Here is a 27,100-nt window from a genome sequence, read left to right on the forward strand (position 1 = left end):
CTTAGACGACTTTAGGAATTACCCTAATGCACCTTAGTACATTTTTTGCAATCTACATAAGGTTTAAAAGAGTAAAAACAAACACCATTACCATGTTTTTTTTTTTATATATTTCAACTTAAATCTAAATACAAAACACTCGTACAGTCATAATCGTTAACAAAAACTACACAATAATAAACCTATTAACATAGCTTTCGGTAGATAAATATACCAGTAGGTATAAACATTTTAAGTACTTGTTCATCATATTAATATGCAAATAATTTCGCTATAGTGCTAACACACGGCCGGGCCTCTCCTGAGAGGGAGAATAAGATATTTCTTTCTCGCTCTCACGTGCGGAAGAACGTTGGCACGGTCCAGTCATGTGTTAAGTAGCACTATCACTATTATATTATATCAAACTGATGCACTTTTCAGTGGTGATTACTGGCAGTTTAACCTTATGGTTGAATGCTTCTATAGTATATTCTTAGTAGCGTGACTTCTATCTTAGTAGCCTGTGGCTTCTATTATCCCATATGAGGAGTCCACGTCAGACGCTGGAGTCCTTCTCGCCGGGCGGCAGGGGCGTGCCGAGCCGCGAGGTGGGGGCGGAGTCCGGCTCCAGGTTGGTCACCAGTTCCGTGGTGGCTGTGGGCTCGGAGCGGACTGACTTGCTGGGCGACGGCGACTTTCCTCCGCGCCGTCGGGATTTCAACAAGTGGGGTGTGATTTTCTGGAACAATTACAAGACATTGGTTGTTAAGTACCTAATATTTTTAATAACCTACTGCGTCTACAGGGTCGCTTTCTCCCCATTCACAAACTTCTAGTTCTGGCACGCTTCACTTAGCTTAATTTAGTCATAAAGTGGGCTAAATAGGCATCATCATCATCAGACGTCACGTCACGTGACTCACGTGGGTAAACCCAAGACATACCTACTAAGAGTTTTCTAGAAAAGCAACATCACGTCTTCTGGTATTTAACTAAGTAGAACTTAGCCTTTTTGGAAATGGTAGTAAGCTTAAATTAAAAAAAAATACAGCATATATCACCTGCTCAGGGTCTTTCGTCAGATAAACCCCAGTCTTCTTGAGCTGAAAGTCGGGCGCCGTGAGACAGCGCACGACGAGCAGCGTGGCGGCGCACGCCCAGCTCACCCACACGCCGGCGCTGGCGGCGCGCGTGGCCTCCGCGCGCGCCCCGAACTGCCAGCTCGCATTCCACGACCGCTCCATGTACACGTTCACTGATGAGCAACTGGAACATTTGAGCCATAGGACGCATTGAACTTCAAATTATATAAAAGTTAGGTGATGGTTGTAAGACTTGTAGGTGATTTTAGGTTCATAAAAAGTTAGGTGGTGGTTTTACGTCATTTTAGGAGATGTAGCGCTAATAACTCTGTTTTACTTAATCTGAAAACGAATCAGTGAGTTCCGCACAATAGGGAACTTGACTGTAGTTAAAATAAAATATTTTTCATCACACCCGCATTTTAAATTCACGCAGGTGGAGCGTGAGTTATAGAAAAATCGTTCTACCAAGGGAATAATTAAATTTTTTGTACCATACTTAACTTTTTTACATCTAGGTATTCACATATTTTTTACATTGCGAGTGTGATGAAAAACATTGTGTGTAACTCGGGGAGTATGAATATTACTAACTCGAGTGTTTAAATCGCTCCGGCAAGCCGTCGCGATTTAACGGCTACCTAATGATTCTCCGACAATTTTTTAGCCGATTATTGATTCGCCGACAACGATTCGCCGAATGTCATTTAGCCGAATAATCAAACTATCGCTGTCACGTTTGGTCGAATAACGTTACGTAGAATCTTGGTTCGCATACAGTTCAGTTCGCTTCTGTGCAAATTATCCGAACTATTATTGGACATTTTTCATTTAGCAAAGTAATATTTTCGTTTAGGCCGCGATTAGTCGAATAACGTTTCACATTTTATACATTGTTAAAATATTTTCGAATGAATGAATTAAGCATCACTGTTGTAAAAAAAAATACGCACTTAATAGACACTTTTTTTTTCTTAAAAAATGTATAATTTGCGTTGCGGTAATAATACATACATACAATACTCTTTATTGCACACCTTGATAAAATACAACAATACAAAACATGGAAGCAACACGAACAAAGGTAAACAACAGGCGGTCTTATCGCTAAAGAGCTATTTCTTCCAGACAACCTTAAGGTAGCGGAAATTGATAAATTTACATAATGTCGTCAGTATGGGCTACCTAATGATTCTCTGACATTTTTTTAGCCGATTATTGATTCGCCGACAACGATTCGCCGAATGCCATTTAGCCGAATAATCAAACTGTCGCTGTCACTTTTGGTCGAATAACGTTACGTAGAATCTTGGTTCGCTTCTGTGCAAATTATCCGAACTATTATTGGACATTTTTCATTTAGCAAAGTAATATTTTCGTTTAGTCCACGTTTAGTAGAATAACGTTTCACATTTTATACATTGTTAAAATATTTTCGAACGAATGAATTATCGCTGTTGTAAAAAAATTACGCACAAGACACTTTTTTTTCTTACATACATACATACATACATATAATCACGCCTGTAGCCCATAAAGGAGTAGGTAGAGCACATGAAGTACTAAGTTTCAGTGCCACTCTTGGCAAAAAGGGGTTGAAAGAAATCCAGATTGTGACATTGCAGTGACAGCGCCACAATTTAACCCATACCCCACAGTCGACTTCTACGACACCCACGGGAAGAAAGGGGGTTGGGGGCGGTTCTTCAACAATGTGATTTTTTTTGCGTTGCGGTAATAATTTACATATACTGGCAACATTATGTTCTTGAAAAAATTTGGTGAGTTGAAAACAACAATACATAATTTACTAAAATTAATCCTTAGAATCAGAACATGATGATTAATATAAATAAGTAAATGAAATAAATGTGAAATACTCTTATAAGCGATCTAACAACTAGATTTTTGAATCCGCAGAACACTTTGTACGCAAGTTCCAGGTTCCAGCCAACTCACCATAAAAAAAATACCAAATGATCACTCGACCTATTGTGTTTCGACCAATTTTGTGTCGGCCAATTTTTACAATGACTAAATGATTATTCGTCGAAAAGTAAATCGGCGTATCAAATTTCTGCCTACCGACTCCGTTTACGAACGAACATTATGCGAAATGAGAATCTTCCAATCGTTATTCGGCCAAAACAGACGTCGGCGAATCGTTGTCGGCGTACCGAAAATCGGCGTATTTTATTTCGGAATATCAATCGGGCACCGTCAGTAGGTGTCAGCAAATTCGAAGAAGTTAACTTAATACTTACTTGCGGTAATAATTTACATATTCTGGCAATTAACATTAAGTTCTTGAACAGAAAAGTGTTAATTTCCGAATGGGAAAACTAAAAATTTTAAAAGTAAAAATTTGTTGAGTTGATAATATCAATACATAATTTACTAAAATTAATCCTTAGAATCAGAACATTTTGACACGTAATAAATGTGAGTTTCTTATAAACGATCTAATAACTAGATTTTTGAATCCGCAGAACAATTTGTACGCAGCCAACTCACCAAAAAAAAAACCAAATGATCAGTCGACCTATTGTACTTCGACCAATTGTTTGTCGGCCAATTTTTACAATTACTAAATGATTATTCGACGAAAAGTCAATCGGCGTATCAAATTTCTGCTTACCGACTCCGTTTACGAACGAATATTATGCGAAATGAGAATCTTCCAATTGTTATTCGACCAAAAAAGACGTCGGCGAATCGTTGTCGGCGTACCGAAAATCGGCGTATTTTGTTTCGGAATATCAATCGGGCACCCGATTTAACTTACTCTCGTTAGTAATATTCAACTTCCTCCCCTTGTTGCACAATGTACTATTATACCATGCACGAAATAAAGCATCAGATAATTACAAGAAAAACATGGACAGCAGTTATTTTTAAATCCAATTTCTATTTAATAAGTCAGGTAGAAATATATAAAGTAACTGAGTTGACCGTGACGTCACTCAATTCGATTTCATATAAATTCCATATTTTTGCTTATTACCTAGAGTCGTTCAAATTCGTTTTGACAGTTCTTAAAAAGAAGCTGATTTGACTAGGAAGCAAGTAGCCTATTGATTTAATACGTGTTCTCACGTGGTAGCGTTGGTGTAGTTGTAGAACGCAGAGCAGAACTCCCTCAAGCCGCGGTTGGTGTGCGTGAAGCTGCTGGCGGTGAGCCCCACCAGCACCAGCGTGAACACCAACGCTGGGGCCAGGATGCGCCACGGCTGCGTGAGCCTACAAGAGAATTATATTCATTTCGGTCAAAAAGATTTAGTAAAAACGTCACTTCTGTGGACAATATTATAAAAGTTAACGACTCTGGTACATTCGTATCCCGTTTTCGTACTTGAGTGTCAAGAACTAAAAAAATGTTTCCCGTCATTCGAATGTAGTCTAAAAATTAGCACTAGATTTTCTTAACTTTTGTAATGTCCACAGGAGAGATATAACCAATTACCCATACTATGCTCACGTTTTCTAGGATTAGCAGATTCTTGATAATCTTGATGTCATGCTTTAAAATAAGAAGGGCCTGGGCTAGTTTTGTTGTTAAGTATTAGGTACTTAACAACAAAAATTGCCAATCTATTCGTATCGTAAAGTAACATAAACATAAATAGACAGTGTTTCATGCAGGGCAACCAGAGGATTAGTGGAATGGGCTAGGCATAGTCGCCATTGCTAATTAATAATTTATATGAGAAAGAGTGTCCTACCCGAAGCGCGCGTGGCCCCCACCGGGACACATGACGAACAGGGTCGTCCACACGAGCGCGAACACGGTGGAGACGATCGGCATGTACTCGGGGAACTCGCAGTCCGACCGCGAACCGAAGAACGTCTTCATCAGATCCAGAGCCAGCCGCTCTTCTAAGGATGCTGTAAAGGTACAGAAGGAATTAGGTGAATGATGCGGTAAATACTAAGGCAACTAGGGAGGGAAGTCGTATCGTAACACTTCGGTAAAAAAAATGTCTACTTCCGTACTGTTATAACTTGACGCCATCTAACAACTAGTAGATGAACTATATGTAAAGACATTAAACTTTCCCACATTAAACTTTCCCCGAAGTGATTGATTTTACCGCCATCTAGTAGATTTTATGTTAACTATATCAGTTAGAAATGACAACACTAGATGTCAGCACTTCTATTTATTTAAGCGCCATCTAGTAGGTTTCAGGTCAACTATATCAGTTTAAATTTACAACTCTAGATGTCAGCACTTCTATTTATTTAAGAGCCATCTAGTAAGTTTAAGGTCAACTATATCAGTTTAAATTTACAACACTAGATGTCAGCACTTTTATTTATTTAAGCACCATCTAGTAGGTTACAGGTCAACTACATCAGTTTAAATTTACAACACTAGATGTCAGCACTTCAATTTATTTTAGCGCTATCTAGTAGGTTTTAGGTCAACTATATTAATTTAAATTTACAACACTAGATGTCAGCACGCCTATATATTTTAGCGCCATCTAGTAGAGTTTAGGTCAACTATATCAGTTTAAATTTACAACACTAGATGTCAGCACTTCAATTTAATACAACGACCCTAAGTGCGTTTTCACATTTATATATCCGATCCGATATCGGACGTCGGAAGGATTTCAAAGGCAAAAATTAAAGACGGCGGCTTCAATGTATGGAATATCGATCCTACATCCGATATCCGATCGGATAATGTGAAAAGGATGGCACTGCCTATGATCGATAGTCCACTATCATATACAAATGTTTATCATAGAAATATGATCATAGAGTATAACAATATTTATAACACATTTATCCTACCCATTTTTTCTCCAGCGTGAAGAAAAAGGATGGCATGCTGCCTATGATCATATTTCTATGACAAACATAATATGATAGTGGACTATCGGTCTAGGCGATGTGAAATGAGCTGAGGCTTTCTTATTTACTGGCTAAGGTGTGTATATAAGTACTATTTAGAACTGTTCGACGGCCGGAAAGCGGTAATTTCGCTTAGCGCACCGGGCTGAAATTTGACGCTTATCGGCCGCAAAAACCTGTCTAGGCGACACCAATGGCATGGCCCCCATACCCACTTACCATTCTTTGCAATAGCTTCCTCTATTTCTGTGCGTCCATTACTTCTGGACGTATCTGTCGTAACAGGGACGGTAGTAGGTCGGGTAACTTCAGTGTCATTACCCGCCGCCGCCTCCGGGCGTGGGTGGTAGACGAGGACAGGAGTCAGCACGACCTGCGGCGCGCGCAGCACGCAGTGGTCGTCCACGACGGACATCGTCTTGTGGAGGAACACGTAGTTCAGGATGCCGAATACGGCTGCTAGCGCGTAGATTATTATGTGCCATGCTGGAACAGATCATTTTTTTTTGTTAATTGAAATTGTGTATGTACACTAGGTACGGTTATAGTATGATTTTTTTGAAACGAACGTTTCTAAACAAAGGTATTGTTCCTTTTGTGTTGAGCGAGAGCTTCTGTATTGGCACGCGCTAAGACAACAAGAAGCAACTGTATCCTGATAATTGTAAGGTTCAAATCTGTGCAGCAGCAAATTTGAGATAGATTGTTTTGGAAATGTGAAGCGATAGACCACACCGGTATAGGTGCGAAAATACAGCGCTTTTAATACTTTGATACTTGATGGTGTAAGTATAGTACATATAGTTATAATAATCATCGGTAATATGTCAGTCTGTATAATAAAGGTAACACGTTTAAATAGCGAAACTGCCAGATTAAAAGGCTGATAAGCACCTGGCACCTTAAGGTGTCATCGCAAAGTGACAATAAACACTGATAACCCAGCAAACATTTTAGGTAAAAATATCGATAAAACTACCTATTATAGGTCGCAAATCTGACAGTGACCAAAATGAGTTACCTCGAATCGACCTCGAATCCACGTGGAGTCGACCAAAGTGGGGAAAAAAAGCACGTGCCGGCTACGTCGACTCCACGTAATTTAAGTAATTGCGACCTAATGGTCGCCACTTAGGTGATTCTTGCGACGTGGAATCGACGTCGACACGACGTGCCATGGGTTGTAATGTACTAAATTGGTAAGACTTACCATTTTTCAACGTTATTTCAACGTGGTTTTTACCATTAAATTACTAAAAAAGGTTATTTTTTTACGAGGTATCATGCAAAGAAAGAGACAAACATATTACGAGAGTATTTTCTTTTCGCTCACAAAAAATGTCTGGCTAAAAATCTAACTTGAGTTTTGCAACGAGAATGGCGGCCATTACTTTACGTAAACTAATTATCTAGGTCGATTACGCAGGAATTATACGATGAAATCCTGTGCGCTGAAAAATTTCTCGTGCAGTATGTTAGGTTTTTATTCAAAAGTACTGATGGGCTTTCGAAATACTTAAGTATTAATTATTTTAAAGCCATAAATATAGTATGTATTGCTTGTAAATAGGTTTCGTAATTTTGTGTTCGGTGTTTGTAATTATATTAACTTAACTATATATATTTTTATCATATAAATGACAATAAAAACACCGTTAAATGTTATCGTTTTAGTATTACAACATACCTATAATATGCAATTTACAATAACACCGTTTGATTGTAAGAAAACAAAATGTCGGCTCGACTAAGAAGTTAAATATACCTAAAAATACGACGTAATGGTATTTAAGTCAATTTTACGTAATATACACTTAATTCTACGACCTCATGATGTCGAGTAACCATACAAGGTCAAAACGACCGCCATCATGACTATGCTTCGACCTCGTATCGCAAGACAGTATTTTGTTTGACAGCGCGGACGTAGGTTGCGTGCTAACGATTAGACGTGCCAAAGATAAATATTACGCATAGTGGTTTCCCAATAGGTAAGTTATATGTGACAATTGATTTTGAAACGTTTTCGGGTGTTTTTAGGGATCAACATAATACCTGATTTGATGAATGTTTCCTTAGTTTAAAACATATCAACGTGCTTCACGCGTGTATGTAATAAAATTACATAAATAATTATTTTTAATTGACTCCAATTTTGGTTTTAGGTTTTTATTATTGCAATATGTCATATAAGATAGTGGCCACCCCGTCCCGAAGGGGACTGGAAATAACGCTTTGCCCTTCAGCGTGGGAGGAGAACGGCGTTCTGTCGTGGCCTCCTACGATGGTGAGCCGGCTACAGAAAGAGGTACTGTTAAATAGCGACATGCCGTCTACGTTGAACATTAGTTCAATACTGGATATTGCATTTAAATCCATATCCGATAAAGATTTCTTTAAGCAATTGCTTACGCCTTGGTACCAAAACTTTCCTTGGCCCATTGGCTCTATAAAGACATCGTCAGTCTTCAGTAGAGCTCGCCCGTCTTTAGGCAATTTAAAACCATATTTACTCAGTACAGCTAACAAATCGTTTAAAGATGACTTGGTGGGTTTGTGCTGTACTGTCCATTCTCTTAGGTCTTCCACAAGTTTCATATTTAAATAATCTTTATTTGTCACATACTTATCTCCAGAATCTTCATTTTCTGATTCCTTGTTTGAACAGATTTCTTCATCGTCGCTCTTCTCATCTATATTATCAGATGGCAAAAAATCCTTGCTTGTGTGTGTGGTATCAGGATCAGAAGAAACACACAAAGTAAATACTCCTTGAAAACCGGATGTAGAAGCCAATTCACAATTTATTTCTTCTGATGTTTCACTCTGAACGTCCTTATAATTAGCCTTAGCCTTCTTAATCTTCCTATAATAACTACTGGAATGTCTATATATTTTTTTCTCTTTGGCCATTGTTAACACAACACAAAAACTTTTGATTTAAAAAACCGAAATAACTATTGAGTATATACGTCCTATTTCACCGAGATATGACTTATTTGTGAGTAAAAATAACTTGATCTGAGGTCGCCTCGCAAACGTCGACTTATTGGTTATTTTTTAGGGTTAATTTGACTATTAGGTAAATCTAAATGAAACCTTATGGTAATATTAGTACCTTACAAGTATTTATAACTTTATGGTCTAAATTTGGTCTCTCAAGAAGGTAATATTTACTACGAAATTGGTAGCAAAAGCGACTTAAATCGATGACCTAAAGGTCCCCAGTTTAAGAAAAAATTACGTCGCATATACACCTAATATGGACGTACAAGTAAATATGAACAATTGGTCGAGTTTCGAAGTTAATTTTACCTTATATTTTGCTCATAATCAACCTTTAAGTTTGTGACCTTATGGTGCTTTGATGAAGGGAAATTTACGTTTCAATGGCTCTATATTTTTACCCAGAAGTATAAATGTACGAGATGTGAATTTATGTGGTGCGTATGATGTAATTTTTACCTAAATTAGTAATATATTCTAGAGCATGGGTAAAAGCACTTAGAATGTTTGCTGGGAAGGTTTTTCAATCTGACCGCCATTGTTATGTTTTGTTATAAATACAGTTTACGGTTTGTTTAGTTATTTATGTTATTTTATGTATCAAGACTTGTACCTAATATTTATGTAATTTACTATTTATATATTGCTATATACAATTGTTGATTGTTAACAAAATCATTAATAAAAAATATCAGTGATAATATACGTGTTTCATTACTTACAGCACCACCACCAAGTATCAAAGTATTTTCGCATCTATATACCGGTCTTCTTTCTTAAGCGGTCGCATTTGAATGTATGGTATGATCTTCACATTTCCAAAACAATCTATCTCAAATTTGCTTCTGCACAGATTTGAACCTTACAATTATCAGGATACAGTTGTTTCTTGTTGCCTTAGCGCGTGCCAATACAGAAGCTCTCGCTCAACACAAAAGGAACAATACCTTTGTTTAGAAACGTTCGTTTCAAAAAATTCATACTATAATGATTCGTCACTTGATTCGTCAGAAAGGAAAGCTTTTATGTCTTCCACCTGATTCATACTATCCTAGGATCCTAGGACTGGACGAACTTTATTTATACATACATTTCCGTCTGTTTCAGTTTTGATAAATATACAAAAGCTCCGCAATGAATAATCTAGTATTTATAGATTTAGGCAAGTATATTATGCTTAGCTCAATGTAGAAAGTTTCGTATACCCATGCCAATTTCAAGCATAATATTATGCGACCCGATTAGATTACGAATGATAGGTAACTATAGAAGGCTTATCAGTCAATGTGTCTATCTGTATAGTAGATAATTTGTTGTAATATTTGTCCTATATTTTTTTATGTAGGAATTAGATAAAGATAACTGTCTATTCCTATGCAAATACATTACCGTGGAAAACCGGTATTGAATTTTTTTACGGTTTTGTAATCAACAGTTTTACGGTCTGCCCCTCTCTAGGGCTTTTATATGAAATCTTTTTTACATATAACAAAAATGTTGAACACCAACTTGAGGGTAAAATAAGGTGTAAATTGTTTAATACCTATAACAAAATGAGTAACTAATTAATAAGTGACGTTAGAGCTTAGGTGTTATCAGTGTTTGCCCGGCTACAGGGCCCCGGAGCCGCGGAGGCGCAGGCGCGGCCGGTGAGGTCATTCATGTCATTATAAATACAACTAATAAAAGCTGCGCGTGCGACGCGATGCGATAATTGTTGCTTCACGAGTCAACGCGTTATTGCAATTATTGGGAAAAAATACTCGTAGGTGTGTCCAATCCACGTCATATCATATTGTTTGAAATTTAATGTAGATTATGGTTACTGAAGTAAATCTCTGACTTTTGTACAACTGGGAACGAAATGTTCTATTCCTCAAATAAAAGCTCACTTTATTATTGAGAAAAACTATTTATTAGGCAACTAACAAAACGTAGCTAACACCTACATGATAAAAGAGCGAGTTTGACAAAGTTAATTAATACTTAATACGCGCAAAAAATGAATAAGGTTAGAATACCATCGCCTAGTGCCTACCTTTCCACGCTCGGAGGTGCTTGCCCGCCCGCTCCTCTAGCTCGTAGTAGTCGTGAATCAGGATCGCCATCGTTGCGGGCTGCTCCTTCAGTCGGTGCCCATTCTGTAACATATTTTCAACATGATAGACATAATAAAAAAGATTAGGGAGTTTCGGGATACAAATTTCGGAATGAAATGGAGTAAACTAAGTTCGATGTACTTATCAAATATTTAGAGCTATATTCTTATAAGATCAATTCCCCAGGTAGGAAGTAGCTGTAATCATCGAAATTCGTCCCTATTAACAGTCGATAGGTACCTACAGCTTCCATTAAATCTGGTAACAATTTGCATTAAAGTGCTGAGACCATCTTCTGATGTTGATATTATATTTGAGGGGCTAATTACTACGAGTTCAGTGCTAATGTCAGCCTTAATTACTTAACTAACTTAGTCCGAGACAAGTCAAAGAGATTTTCTCAATTAGTTAGTAAGATGTGTAAAATATGTAAGTAAATAATGAAAATACCAATCAGAACCAAGACATGTCTACCTAACCTAGAGAGCAGCCCAATTTGCTGTTCATGATTCATGAATATGTAAAAGGTGTTGGCATAAAGTAGGTAACAAGATATTCAAGATAATTATATAATATATATTACGAGGGCGACACTTAAAGTTTTAAAACTAGAAACTTGTAATAAATATAATAATTTGGTTTATTAATTATGGCTTAAAATCACAACAATAACTTACAAATAAACAGTTATAACTTACTAAAAACTTACTAATAAAAACTTATACTACTGACAAGGAACACTATTTTAAAAAGTTATAACGAAACTAATAACTTGCTAGTTTGCTTAGTTTTTGATTTTCTAAAAACTTGCAATTTAGCTCTCGTAGGTACATAGAAAACCTACAATTAATTTCGATTCGATAACGAAACACGCGCCTGTGCAAAAAGGTAGTCATTTAAAAGGTGAGAAATTAATTGTCCTGTCAACCCTGTTAATATCGGTAACCTTGTTAAGTGGCAATTTAAACCCTACTGCATTGGTAATAGTAAACGGCGATGTTAACTACGGTTACTACGCCCGCTAATGAACGCAACGTGACAAGTGGTTAACGTTAACGTTAAGGTCCCTCAGGAGAGAGTTAATTAAATTGACGGCTACGGGGACTTGACACGTCGCATAGGTAAACAATAAATTAATTTAGTAAATTGGTAAATAGTTAAAATAGAACAGTTTTTTTCCAACCCAAATCCTATAAAAATATTGCGGCGCCTTTTAATTTGGCTTAAAAGGCATTTGGGGGACAATTTCGACTGGCGGGTAATACCACCGACTACGGACCGACTGGAGGCTCGTTGTAGATGCCGTAAAACCGGTGCCCGATTGATATTCCGAAATAAAATACGCCGATTTTCGGTACGCCGACAACGATTCGCCGACATCTTTTTTGGCCGAATAACGATTGGAAGAGTCTCATTTCGCATAATATTCGTTCGTAAACGGAGTCGGTAAGCAGAAATTTGATACGCCGATTGACTTTTCGTCGAATAATCATTTAGTAATTGTAAAAATTGGCCGACAAAAAATTGGTCGAAACACAATAGTTCGAGTAATCATTTGGTTTTTTTTTTTTTGGTGAGTTGGCAGGAACTTGCGTACAAACTGTTCTGTGGATTCAAAAATCTAGTTGTTAGATCGTTTATAAGAAACTTACATTTACTTATTTCAACGTGTCAAAATGTTCTGATTCTAAGGATTAATTTTAGTAAATTATTTATTGTTGTTTTCAACTCACCGAATTTATACATTTAAAATTTTTAGTTCTCCCATTCGGAAATTAGCACTTTTCTGTTCAAGAACATAATGTTAATTGCCAGAATATGTAAATTATTACCGCAACGAAAAAAAATTCACATTATACATTGTTTAAGAAAAAAAATGTCTATTAAGTGCGTAATTTCTTTACAACAGCGATAATTCATTCATTCGAAAATATTTTAACAATGTATAAAATGTGAAACGTTATTCGACTAAAAGTGGCCTACACGAAAATATTACTTTGCTAAATGAAAAATGTCCAATGAAAGTTCGGATAATTTGCACAGAAGCGAACTGAACTGTATGCGAACCAAGATTCTACGTAACGTTATTCGACCAAAAGTGACAGCGATAGTTTGATTATTCGGCTAAATGGCATTCGGCGAATCGTTGTCGGCGAATCAATAATCGGCTAAAAAATTGTCGGAGAATCATTAGGTAGCCCGTAAAACCACCTAACTATGGTCCAAATCTCCCAACTATGGTCCAAAAATTAACTGTAAATATTTCGTTCAGGTGCGCCTTTTATTATTACTTATCATTTGTAGGTCTAAGGGACCGGCCACATCAGAGCGTCGCGTGTCTCGGGGCGCGCAACGGACGTCCGCGCCACGCCACCTGAGTGTAATTCAAAAAACGTCTCAGGTGGCGTGGCGCGGACGTCCGTTGCGCGCCCCGAGACACGCGACGCTTAAGTGGGAACGCTGGCTAAGACTGACTAATAATTAAATAAATGGATGAAAATACTGGGACTCGATCACTCAACGAAACGGTGTAAGTACTTAAGAGGGCTTTCGTGTTAAAAATAGTGAAATCGCAACGGAGCGCTCGATCATACCGTGTGTGGTATCAAATTAAAGGGCTTTGCGAGTAGTTTATAAATATATATCACATTACAGGACTTTTTCTACTTGGTCTAACAAAATATGAGAAAATGTCCAAAAGTGGTAATAATTGTACCGGTGAAGGCTCGTTTTAATCGTAATAGAAATTTATAATCACTAAGGCATAACAGCAATTTAAGTAAACGTTGCAGATTAATTTAGTACAAAACTTACTTCGATGTGATGTAGATTTTCAAAGAAATTGTCACTTAATTTTAGATAATTTCTGAAAAAAATTGAATTCGCCTTAGGCTAGTTTACTCTTTTTCAAAAACTTAAAATAAAAATCTAGTCTGAAATGATTGTGGTACAGGATATACGAATTATAAATTTACCCGTTTTAATATTCAAAATTGTCCAAATTTTACAAATAAGATCGACTGATTCAGCTCTATACGTGCGTTTTTCTAAACGTGCATTAGAGAAAAATTCATAATTAATTTAGTGAGTTAGTTTTCAAAAATCCAGTCTTATAAAAATCAAGATAATAAGATGCTCTAACTGGAACTTGATTTAAATAAATCTATTGGATAACGGAAAGTGTAGTATTTCACCGACTAAAACTATCAATTTTACATTCTTTTGACGTTTTTTTTGAAAGCAGCCTTTTGAAATTGTGGACCAACGCATAAGTGGCTCCCATGATGTTGCTTATGTCCATGGGCGGCGATGACTGCTTACCATCAGGCGGCTCGTCTGCTCGTTTGCTGCCTATTTCATAAAAAAAAAAAAAGTGTAGGAAGTTGGGGGGTTTTACGGTGCCACAAAATATTCATCCTTCCCAGAACGTTTCTAGTAAAAACCAATAAATAACCCATTTAGTTTCCAGTGCAATTAGTGAACGTAATACCATATCCCTGTATGTTATGATTTATTATCGACACAATTGTGTAGGTATGTTTTTTCCCTATTGTTCATTCAAGGACGAAAATACCGATAATATTTCCCCTGAGTCTACCACGTAGCGCAGCCACTAGCCACATAAAAATCGCTTTTAATCCTTTAACATAAAGTGTATAATAAAATGTCAGTTCTGTGTCCACAAGTGTGCTCGCGATAAAGGTTGGTGGCGTTGGTGCCTACATGTCAACTTGACAATAATTATTCAGGACCTCGTTTCATATTTTATTTCCATTGGGAGTTATTTTCAGTAGAAATACCAAGATGGCAGGTGGCGTCGGGAGTTCGGCAAATCGGCAGTTGGAAAAAAAACGTAAGAATTTTTGGGTAAATTAATACGATTGTCAACTTGTAATGAGGCTAAATAATCGCATTTGTCTTCAAGATTTCAAGAAAAGGATGGCTGTAATTATAGATATATTACATTCTCTGTGTCTCTTGAATTGAATTTCTCGCTTCGTTAGGTCGGTCGCTTAACTCTAGAGTTTGTTAGTCCTGGGGGCCGATTTTTGAATGTCGACTATTCGATTTCGTGCATTTCGTTCAATATTATCTCTACTACAAGCGATTTAAATTCTACTAATAGGATCAAAAACGGGTAGTCTTTACCACTAGATTTAACCTTACCAGCCGTATTTTTAACCGCCGCCCCAAATCTCAAGCAAGGTGGTTCTCAATTCGTCTTTTTTCTTTTTATTTTTTTTAATGTTTGTTCCACGATATCTCCGTCGTTACTGAACCGATTTTGAATTTTTCTCATTTTATTGAATGTTGTTGTATGAATGTATATGCATACAGATTGGTTCCATTTTTATTAGAACGCAGGGATTCTGGAGAAATCGAGGGAACTCTTCAAATCTGAAAGGCATACATATGGTGATTTTTGTGTTTTTAAAGGAACAGCATGCAATTACGTACGGAACAGTGACATTTGGTGCAGTGGAACTGCTGATGATAGTCAGAACGGAACTCTTCAAATCTGAACGGCACACTTATAAGGTAATGGCGCCTATTAACGTGGTATTTAAGCAGATTTCAAAAGATACCAAAAAATTAAGGGTATCAAAGCTCATTAACGACCACAAATATTTTTTTTATGGAAGAGTATTTATTGAACTATTAGTTTTAAAGAGTTTTAGGATCATTTTAGTTTATTATATGTCATAAAATTATTATTGAAGCCAACATACCTAAATTTTCTATTACCGTGGTAATGAACAGGTTGCAGTTCTATTAACGCGAATTAAGATTTCATTACCGAGGGTATGAATGACAGTGTTTTTCTGCCATCGGTAAATAGAAACCCATCTCAAAATTCGGAGCTTAATACCGACGGTTGAATATACAAATTATGACAAATACATATACCTATACTATCCTCCTTTATGAATACCCACAGAAGACTCAGTTTCACCTAAGAAATCTGTACTTACGGTACACTAAATGTCATATTTTGATACAAGACTAATATGTCGCTCGGTAATAGATACTTCTATAGGAACCCATTACCGACCCAAACAAATATTGCATGGATCGGTAATAGATTCTAATATATTCTATTACCGAGGGTTATCTGATCGTACCATCGGTAATAGGCATAAATTGGAGTATTATAAAATCTAATTCCGACCCATAAAAACAAAGTCATACAGATGTATTTTCATTACAAATCAAAATAAAATATTGCAACCTTATATTAAAACCAAGCTTACATAACTGGTAAGTAAGCATCAGACTTTATGTCAATGTTTAAAAAATTGACAAATTAACGGTTTTCATAGAAACTACGAAATCAGTCATGAAGTTTTTGCTAAAAATTAAGGTTTTGTTGAATAATTTTCATACCGCGTAAATAGTTCTTTGATAGCGTGAATAGATCAAGATTGAAACAACTGTAAGACATTATATAACTGATCACATATACTTAAAATAAAGCAAAAATAACTAATATCACTACTTTAACTATTACCGTGGTATACCACAGTAATAGAATCTACTCACGAAATGGCGCCTTTCACCGCTGTCTTTTAATTTCCACTTTAAACACATTTCCAGGCTAAACAATACGTAAAAAGTACTCAGAAGTCATGTAGAAAACTATAAATAATAATTTGAAATGCATAACTTTCACCTGTTTGCCATAATTATTACGTAAACTACTAAATGAGATTGGAGTTCACTTAGGTTTAGCGTCACACGTCAGTATGACACAACCTCTTCTCGCGGCCCCGTGGCAAAAACTGTCAAATAGCGAGCGTCTTCTTTCATTCACACTCTCTATCGCCTATATGTGCGTTAGTCAACTAAACAGGCTTCCTTTGTGTGAGTAACTTTTTTTAAGAAATTGGTCGGTTTGCCTATAAAATGCGTATTTGCAAATGCGGCGGTAATGGACGTCGATTTCGATACCCGCGTTGATAGCCGCCGTTACCTTAGTGACTTTCGTATTTTTATAATAACAGCATGCATTTAAGTTCAGAATAGTGACATTCATTTGTTAGGATATTTGTTCTTTTTGTTATGCGTATATTGAGTTTTCAACACAAATTCTGTCAAGCTCGATTTCTTATATGTAATCGGATATCGGATTCATGAGGAGTTGAGGAAACTCCTCAAACCTTAACGGTTCAAACATTCATTAAATTCATTAAATTTGTGTTTCCATCAAATAATCAAAGATTTATATTAAAAGCAGTTTTAAAAATTACCTACATATATCTACATAATCCAACATTCGCAAGTACCTTTCACCAGAACCCCAAAAGCGGCGATTTTTTTTTCTTAAACATCTTATACTATTAAACGAGCAATTCTTGTATATTTATTTATTTATTTATTTATTTATATATACCGACGATCTCGGAAACCGCTCTAACGATTTCGCTGAAATTTGTTATGTGGGGGTTTTCGGGGGTGAAAAATCGATCTAGCGTAGCCTTAGATCTCGGAAAACGCGAATTTTCGAGTTTTCATGAGTTTTTCTTTCGCGTTTGTAAACATAAAATATGGTCGTTAATTTCGCCGCGCGCGCATCGATTCCGCTTAGCTCAGTCGTACGAGGTCGGTCGCATGTACGCAGATAGATCGTAGGTAATCCCGGCCAGAAATAAAGTTTTTGTTTTTTGTTTTTGTATTTATAAGAGTTTTTTTTTATCTAAAGACGTGATATATTAAAATAAAACCGAGCGAAGCTCGGTCGCCCAGATATTTATTTCAAAAATAGCATTAAGTACGTCGTTTTCCACAGACTTTCGAACGGCGAATTCATGCGTTCGAGATTCAAAAAAACCGGCCAAGAGCGTGTCGGGCCACGCTCAGTGTAGGGTTCCGTAGTTTTTCGTATTTTTCTCAAAAACTACTGAACCTATCAAGTTCAAAACAATTTTCCTAGAAAGTCTTTATAAAGTTCTACTTTTGTGATTTTTTTCATATTTTTTAAACATATGGTTCAAAAGTTAGAGGGGGGGGGACGCACTTTTTTTTCCTTTGGGAGCGATTATTTCCGAAAATATTAATATTATCAAAAAACGATCTTAGTAAACCCTTATTCATTTTTAAATACCTATCCAACAATATATCACACGTTGGGGTTGGAATGAAAAAAAATATCAGCCCCCACTTTACGTGTAGGGGGGTACCCTAATAAAACATTTTTTCCATTTTTTATTTTTGCACTTTGTTGGCGTGATTGATATACATATTGGTACCAAATTTCAGCTTTCTAGTGCTTACGGTTACTGAGATTATCCGCGGACGGACGGACGGACGGACGGACGGACGGACGGACGGACAGACAGACATGGCGAAACTATAAGGGTTCCTAGTTGACTACGGAACCCTAAAAATCGGTCCCCTGTTATGAAAATATGAAAGATATTTCTCGTAGGTACGTTTATTAGAATATCTTTGATATTATAGTATATTTTGTATAGGTAATATGTATAAGGTTGTTTAGTTTAAGTTCCGAAAGCATTAGGTAATTAGCAATATTTTAAAAAGGAAAATAATCCTACCATCAAACGTAATTTTCAAGGCTACAATAAGTACCTATGTTCAAATATATACGTGATTCGCTACTCAAGCACGCGTGGGTGCAGGCAAATTAGTTCTGCACATACGAAAACTGTATATTTAACCATCTGCACAAACAGGCAATGAAAAAGAGTCCTTTTGTACAGATGATAAAGTGACCTATGTACCAACAGAGGTATTATCATCTTAGTGCAAATCTTGCAAAATATTCTATTCTACTCATGAGGTCGAGGACTCTAGTAACAACTTGTGTCGTTCGGTCGTAAAAAAGTTATGTTTGCAGTTACAAGGCGACGTGCTATGACCAAGTTATGACCCTTGTAAGTTATGACATCATGCCGCTGTTAGGTATGTGTATTAGGGATTAGAGACGCTTATTTTGATGGCATATGAAGACTTGAATTTTATAAGTTTGACATGTCTGTCTTGTTGTGTGTGTGTGTGTCTGCCTGTGGCATCGTAGCTCCTGAACGGATGAACCGATTTAGATTTTTTTTTGTTTGAAAGCTGAATTAGTCGGAAGTGTTCTTATAGCCATGTTTCATGAAAATGTCGGGGATTTTTTCAAATGTTGTGGTTATGCAATTAAAGTTCTCGAGGGTTACACTGAGCATCGTTAGGTATTAGGTAGGTAGGTATTTGATAGGTAAAGGAGAAGTAGCACGAGAGATTCAGGTTTTGAAAATGCCATTAGCTTCCGGTAATTTCAGAGTGTAATGAGTCAAAATTACAAGAAGAAAAGCTCAAAGCCCACATATTTGAATTACGCCCCGTAAGTTTCATTTCTTTCAAAACTTGTCTCTTTCATGAAACGCGACACTTTTGTCAACTACATAGAAATAGAAAGGAGGATATTATCTAACTGAACTCATGTTATTATCTTTATAAATTAACCTCAAAATGTCGTAAGAGCAGATACTTCGATTTACAACTTTGCTGCGGTTAAGTGCGTTTTCACATTATCCGATCCGATATCGGATGTAGGACCGATATCCCATATACATTACAGGCGCCATCTTGAATTTGTTCCATTGAAATCCTTCCGACTACCGATACCGGATCGGATAATGTGAAAACGGACTAACCATTCATGTAAAAGTCAATTACTTATTCAGTAAAAGTCAATTACGTATCTACATTATGTTACCTAATGGAAGACTGCTCATGACCAACTGTGTCCGTGCAAATTTGCCGCTGATGTATCTAATCTACATGGACTTGGTATCTAAGTAAGTGTCGGTATCTAATCATCACTACGGTCACCCTTTTGACTAACTTTTGGGATCTGATTGTATCCCTACTCCCAATAACTTTAAATTAACTTATTACCCCCGTGAAATACCTACCAGTTTTGTACCCAGTGTCCCCAGCCGCATAAGAAAATTAGGTTTTATTTTATCTGTGGGTTTTATAGTCCCTAACTTCGGGCATGTTTTCATGCTGTATATGACCCAAATATTGTTTAATCAGGAATGGTATAATACAGGGATTGATTTAGCACTCGGAATCCTGGCCGCTCGCCAGGTTGCTGCCCTAGTTCCGCCACCAGCTTATACGACTCGGCGTGTTCGGGATGACAAATGCGCTGTCAGGAGATTTCTGCTTTTTCATTTACTTTGAGGAACGAGCTGTCGACGTTTTCTTGAAGGGTTACATCAGTTCATGTTTAGAGGTACATCCGGGCCCTTAATAGTTTGGCATAGCATAAGGGAAAATCAGACAGATTTATGTTCCAATGTTGCAGAGTCTTGGGGTCGGAAACGCGTCTGTACCTAATACCTCTGGAGTTGCAGGTGCCAGGTGTATCTTGAGGATACGACGCTTATACTATCAGGCGAGCTCTATATGCTTGTTTGTCATCAAGAAAAGAAATGGACACGTTTTAGAAGAGATAACAGTGTTTGCTTGTGTTTAAAGTACTTAAGGCGTCTTCGAGGAATCGAAAACTCTCAGTAGTTTCAGTTCAGTACTTCTTCACATTGTCCGGAAAATTCGGCCGTGGGGAATAATCCAGAAACTACTTTTTTCCCTAGATTTTATCCGACATCCGATCCGATATCAACATACGACAATGAGATTTCGCGAAGTCTGGAAGGAGTCAGTTATTATTATGTCGTATGGCTTTATTCCTGTTAAAATTTAAATTATTATACATGCATATATAGTAAGATTACAATTTAACATCCAATTTAAGTAGCCAATCCCTTGCTTCCGGTGTGATTGCCAGGAGGCCCAGGACGTCTTGCATATTTCCGGGAAACTTCCTTTTAGGACATTCTTCAGCTATGTGAGAGATGGTTTGGATTGGCTCTCCACAGTCACATCAGTAATCAAGTTGAATACAAAAGGAATAAAAAATACGAGTTTGCGTTCTGTCTGAGATTTTATACCCTTTAGCAAACTCCTTCCTACTTAAAGCATTATTTATTTATTTATTTATTTATTTATTTATTTAGTAAAAACATGTTTGCATGACATTACAGTAAAACCAATGCGTCACGAAACTTAGATAACAAAAAACACAGAAAATAATGAAAACAAAATTAAAAATAAAATTAAACAATTGATTTGGGCGATGACGTCACAGCGTGGCTCCGTTGCGTCGTTTGCCCCGGTGTGGGATTTGGCAGGTTGCCCCGGAACCGCCGAAAAACCACACCTTTCGGCCAGAAGTCTGCGCTCGCGATGGTGTCCTGCAGCGGCCGCGGCACGCGCACAACGAACGAGCTGAAGTGCACGTAGTGACGCGACTGCAGCTGTTGCACCCTCAGCGTGTAGCCAGTCTTCCGGCGAACGTAGTCCACCACCTCGTCGGCCATGGCGGAGTAATGCAGGCGAGACACGTAGAGCGCCCTACTCGGTGTGGCAATCCGTAGACCAGAATTCACCGGTTCCGCAGAGCCACACATAGTCTTGCGAGCCGCTCTGCGCGCCTTGCTCTTCTTTTCCACCAATGTGAACCCCTCTTCATCCACATTGGTGCGGGAAGTATTTTCCTTGGCAGGTGCCCGTTCTTCACATCCCTTTGTAGTTGGTGTATTGACCCGGCTAGTTGCAGTAGACCGGCCGGCAGTGACGTCAGCGTATGCACGCTGACACCGTGATTTCGACGAAACAGGAGGCGGCCGCGCGCGCGGAGGGAGGGGTGCGCGCGGGGCGGCGGATTATATAAGTCTTTATGTCTTGTAACTCACAGTCCAGGGTGGCTAGCCGAATGGCACAATCGCTCACGAAACGCTCACGAAACGAAGCGCTAGTAGATATCTATCACTATCGCGCTTGCGTATTGGCGCGACAGAGCCAGCGGCGTATCGCTTTCGTTTGGCGTCGGAGAAATGCCATTCGGCTACGGGGCCAGTTTATAATATCTGCTAGGATGGGATACGATCTTGCCGGCATCACTCGCAATCGTCTCATAATCTAACGAGCCGGCATGACGTAATGGTTGATATTCGGTCTTTTATAGGCCCGCGCGCCGCCGCGCGTAAAACATTGTTCTCCAGTGTTACTGGAAAAACGGTGTAACTTTGTATGGTTTCCATAAAACAATGCGACATTTTAAAGCATAAAGTGACAACGATGCATTCGTTGCATTTTAATAACAGCTACTCAATGAATACCAATTAACTGCTGTGTAATAAGAAAAATAATGAGCTTTTTTATACGCTTTTATAATACATAGTTTCATTGTTAGATGCGACATGACTTTATATCTGTTTGTTTTTTTGCGGTTTACTCAACTTCCTAGTGTTGTTCATTCAGTAGAGTAATAGGGTGGACCGGGGACAGGACAACTGAAACAATTTATACTTAATCGCTTGTAGCATTGTCATTTGAATAGTTAGGAAGATATGAAAGTTATTTTTAAGAAGGTTTATTAGGCTTTTAAACAAAATTAGTTTTAAAGGTATGTTGCTCATGGTTATCTTGTATTATGAAATTAAAGAGGAAGCGGGAGAGTGGTTCAATTGACCCCACATGGTTGTCAATTGAAACCCTATGCGAGGTCATTTGAAACACCCCTTATAAATTTGGGAAAAACTAAGAAATGTTTTTTCCCCTCACTAGCTCGGAAACACGTGTTTTGTCCTTTAATACCAGCGGGTAAAAACGCATTTTATCCACTAGTGGGTAAAGTAATTTGACCTTGAATAAAGTCAAATTAACTGTTTTAAAATTGATAAAAGTAGGTGAATCTAGTAATAAAGATGATTTACCACCTGTGGAACTACTGAAAGCAGTGATAAACCGGACTATCTACCGGCAGGTCTCATGCGTACGCTGGTGGTACCTATTGTGAAAAATAAAACCGGTGACGTATCCGATAGTAATAACTATAGGCCCATATCGCTGGCTACAGTGACAGCTAAGGTGCTGGATGGTCTCCTTAATAAGCAGCTCGATAAATATTTAAAATTTAATGATGCTCAATTTGGTTTTCGAGCGGGTCTCTCGACAGAGAGCGCCATCTTTACCTTAAAGGAGACCGTCAAATACTATACACAAAGAAAGACACCAGTTTATGGATGCTTTATGGACTTATCTAAAGCCTTCGATATGGTTTCCTATCGGATGCTGTGGGCGAAGTTAAGGGCCACTGGCATGCCCAGAGAACTTGTTGACCTGTTCAGTCACTGGTATGAGCGGCAGGAGAACTGTGTAAGGTGGGCAGGAGAAGTCTCTGACACATACAGGCTGGAATGCGGGGTGAGGCAGGGGGGGCTAACCTCGCCTAAGCTTTTCTGTCTGTATGTCGATGAACTGATTGCCGGACTCAGCAGCACGTATGCGGGATGTTCCATAGATGGCCATATGGTCAATAATATCAGTTACGCGGATGATATGGTGTTGCTGAGTCCGTCTGTCTGTGGACTTAGGGACCTGCTGCGCAAGTGCGAATCCTATGCCGACTCACATGGTTTGAAGTACAATTGTCTTAAAACCCAGGTCATGGCTTTCGCGGTGCGAGGCAGGTCTCTAGGATATATGCCGCCCATCAAACTGTACGATAAGGAGCTGGAGAGGGTTGACAAGTTCAAGTATCTAGGTCACATTATCAGGAGTGATTTAAAGGACGATAGTGATATTGAGAGGGAACGTAGGGCTTTGGCTGTTCGGGGGAATATGCTGGCTCGCAGGTTTGCTCATTGTTCGGGAGAAGTAAAGCGAACCTTGTTCAAATCCTTCTGTCAATCGTTTTACACCAGTGGCCTGTGGTTTAGTTATACCCAGAGAGCACTCAACGCCTTACGTGTTCTCTATAATAACATGTTTAGGGTTCTGATGGGACTCCCTAGATTCTGCAGCGCATCTGGAATGTTCGCCGACGCTCACGTAGACGACTTCCATGCCGTAATGCGTAAAAAAGCCTTGTCCATCAGGAGCAGAATACAGGGTAGTCCCAACAGCATTCTAAGCATGCTTGCGGACAGGCCAGATAGTCTTTTGCAAAGACATTGGATGTCGGCACTAATAAACCCCCATAGTGGGGATATTTATTACTTAAATTAATTAGGTAAGAATTATTAATTGTAATTAGTTAAAATAACATAGTTTTTAAGAACTTAACTAACAATAATCATGGACTTGTGTCTGAATAAAGAAATTATATTATATTATATTATTATTATAAACGCGTTTTTTGCGTTGTAGTTTCCTCGCTATAGTGAGGGGAAAAGTTTTGTGTTACACTCGGGTGCAAATGTATTTTACTTCTCGTGTGTTAAAAAACTCGCAAGTTCAGGATTCTATTCTCGAACCACTCGCTTCGCTCGCGGTTCAACTATAGAATCCTTTCACTTGCTCGTTTTTCAATTCCACACTCGGCGTTAAAATACAACTTTGCCCCCTTGTATAACAAATAACTATTATTCATATCTTTATTAATGACTGCTGTGTTACAAAAACAGACCACCAAAAGATCACTTTTGTAGTACAACCTATACAAAAAATATCAGCACCTGAAGATTCTTTCAATATCTTGACATAAGAAACGTATGTAAAAAAAGAAATACTTGACTTTTAATCTTCCTTGTTTCGGTAACTTCTTACATTATAAATGTATCATTTTGGTTAATATGAAACAGAGTAAGATATAATTCTATGGAATAGTCATAAAAAAATATTAATGTGTTTCATACAAAAGTGGGTGTTTCAATTATAACCTTGTTTCAATCATAACCAGTCCGTAGAACAACGGTGTGCAGTGTATGTAGACATTTCTGAGGATCTGTTGGTCACATGCTTCTGTTTTCAGGCCAGAGTTAAACGTAGATATTGCTGCTTTCATTCGTGGAATTTACACGCTGTTATACTTACAAAAAACAGAACCCCATTTCATTGATAGTTGGTTACTTGTGGGGACGATTAACACACAGGGACGTTTGAAACGTTTCAATCGTCCACAAGGACGTTGTTTTTATTGTCCCCACAACACATGTTTGATTTCAAAGTCAATTATTTACCAATTAATGACACTCCATCACTGTTTCATGGCACTTAAAATATTATAGAATCCACACTCATATCACTTAGCGAATTAAAATTTTCATACTACACGGGTACACAAAATTAGACAAAAATATACGAGAGCATCAATAGTTACGTTTTTGGTCGAAAATTTTCATCGGCTCCCTGACACTGCCACGTCACTCGCGTGCCCGAACGTTATTGGTTCAAACTTGCAAAATGGTCTACCCCGTGGCCTGAGTATTGCGTATTCCACGTAGGTGTTGTAGTTTTCGAGAAATTTGGCTTGTTTAAACCGTAACGTGTTTCTATTGTCCCCGGTCTACCCTACATATAATTCATGTGTCAATAGGTAATATAAATTTAATAAGGGTTATTAGGATTAGGACTACCAACATGTTATACCTAATAATTAGACTTAGGTAAAACATGAGCTCTAAGTGTTCTACCCGCCCAACTCCCAACCTCCCTCCAAACAGCTGGAACGTTTTTAGGACAAGGAATTCTCAAGTAGGTCAGACTGGCTGCCGAAATTGATCTCCCCGGCGAAAGGGGGTGATAATGCTCATAAGATTCATATGGCGCTGGCATGTAGAATCGTATCTACCGTCCTTTTATTTAAGAGTTATGAATGTGCTCTAAGCCTCCGCCACACATAAAGCGTTTTGATAGCGTAGCGTTAGCAGAGCGTTAGCGGTGCGCCGGACGAACGCTGGCGTTCCGCTCGCAATCCGCGCTTGTTCCCGCCGGTGCCCGCTGGGCGCAACGCCAGCGCTCGTGCGGCGCACCGCTATCATTGCGCTCCGCTGACGCTCTCCGCCTACGCTCTCAAAACGCGCATGTGTGGCCGAAAAGGATCATTCTTTAAATATGCTTTATGACATGCATCCATTTTAAATACCAATACAAAAACATTTTCCTTGATAAAGCACGTGTGGGGAATTATGTGCGATTTTCGATATTTTTTCCTGAAACGAACCATACGTTAGTACCTAAAGGTACAGCGGGGCAAATCTCGACTGGGGGGCAATTTGGTTAATCCATTTTTTCCATTATTACACTATGATGTTGGTTCTAGGTATGTGTACACACTGAACACGCCTACCATATATAACCGGTGGAGTTGGACACTATTTAATAATGCAAACATTGTAAAACATGGAAAAAATCAACCAGTTACATTTGCCCCCCAGTTGAGATTTGTCCCGCTGTACCTTATATGTAAAATGAAAACGAGTTGGTGTTCCGTGTTCCTAAAGTCTTAAATTATATTTACTTATTCATCTATTTTCAATCAATTTACTAAACGCCATGAGAGTTAACATAGTATCAACAACACAAACATCCGCGGTTCCCTTCCGTGAACCCAAATATGTGTATGTAATAACTATGTAACTTAACTATTATTGTTTTTGGTTCGTTATTATATTATACATTTTGTAAACAAAAGCTCCGAAAGAAGAGTTAAGTTAGCCTTAAAAGCTCACTTCGGTAGCTGCTTGTAGTAGCAAATCTTGCACATAAATAAATAGTAGGTATTGGTAGCCCTCGCTTAGGGATATGAAAAAAAAAGAAAATATTAGGTATGTTTGTTATTTGTTATTCGTTTCAACATATCCTAAGCACAAGTGAGCTTCCGAGCATGGTGTCGAGACAAGGTCAAGGATACGCCAAGGATAGCTATGACTTCACGGACCGTGACTTCTAACATTTATACATCACTAAAGCTCTTGAATTCATCTTAGAATAGCGTTTTATTACATTACTCTATTTTGCCCTCAATAAAAATGCAATTTTGCAAAGTAGTTTCTTATATAATGAGAGCTTTTAAAAAAATTGCAATTTTTTTATTATATTTTTATGCTGTACAAACCTCATTAAAATCCTTTCAAATACCATGCAGTCCGCACTGATAGCAATTCACATTCTAACTGATAAAATTCGGTCACAATTCGGAAAAATTCGCGTACGGAATCAATACACGTCCCTCTTTTTCCGCATACCGCGTAGACTAACTTTGGGCGAATA

The 27,100-nt window shown here is 38.0% G+C and overlaps 1 protein-coding gene across 1 annotated transcript; it reads right to left on the minus strand.

Moving 5' to 3' along the window:
• Positions 1 to 91: 91 nt before the first annotated feature.
• LOC125232818 lies at positions 92 to 27,100 on the minus strand. The gene is made up of 7 exons (XM_048138605.1): positions 26,946 to 27,100; positions 10,972 to 11,074; positions 6,147 to 6,413; positions 4,787 to 4,949; positions 4,161 to 4,304; positions 1,044 to 1,248; positions 92 to 721 (listed from the first exon to the last, which is right to left on the minus strand). Exons 2-7 carry the CDS (start codon positions 11,039 to 11,041, stop codon positions 539 to 541), a joined length of 1,032 nt encoding a protein of 343 aa, XP_047994562.1. The 5' UTR covers positions 11,042 to 11,074; positions 26,946 to 27,100; the 3' UTR covers positions 92 to 538.

This window comes from Leguminivora glycinivorella, chromosome 13 (genome assembly GCF_023078275.1).
Source record: "Leguminivora glycinivorella isolate SPB_JAAS2020 chromosome 13, LegGlyc_1.1, whole genome shotgun sequence".
NCBI lineage: Eukaryota > Metazoa > Arthropoda > Insecta > Lepidoptera > Tortricidae > Leguminivora > Leguminivora glycinivorella.

What these genes read in the sequence shown, in the direction of transcription:
- LOC125232818 (XM_048138605.1), bottom strand. Translation starts at nt 11,041, where the DNA reads ATGGCGATCCTGATTCACGACTACTACGAGCTAGAGGAGCGGGCGGGC. An exon ending in GCACCTCCGAGCGTGGAAAG is followed by an intron (nt 6,414 to 10,971) that starts GTAGGCACTAGG and finishes GATCTGTTCCAG; the next exon opens with CATGGCACATAATAATCTAC. An exon ending in TGACGAAAGACCCTGAGCAG is followed by an intron (nt 722 to 1,043) that starts GTGATATATGCT and finishes TAATTGTTCCAG; the next exon opens with AAAATCACACCCCACTTGTT.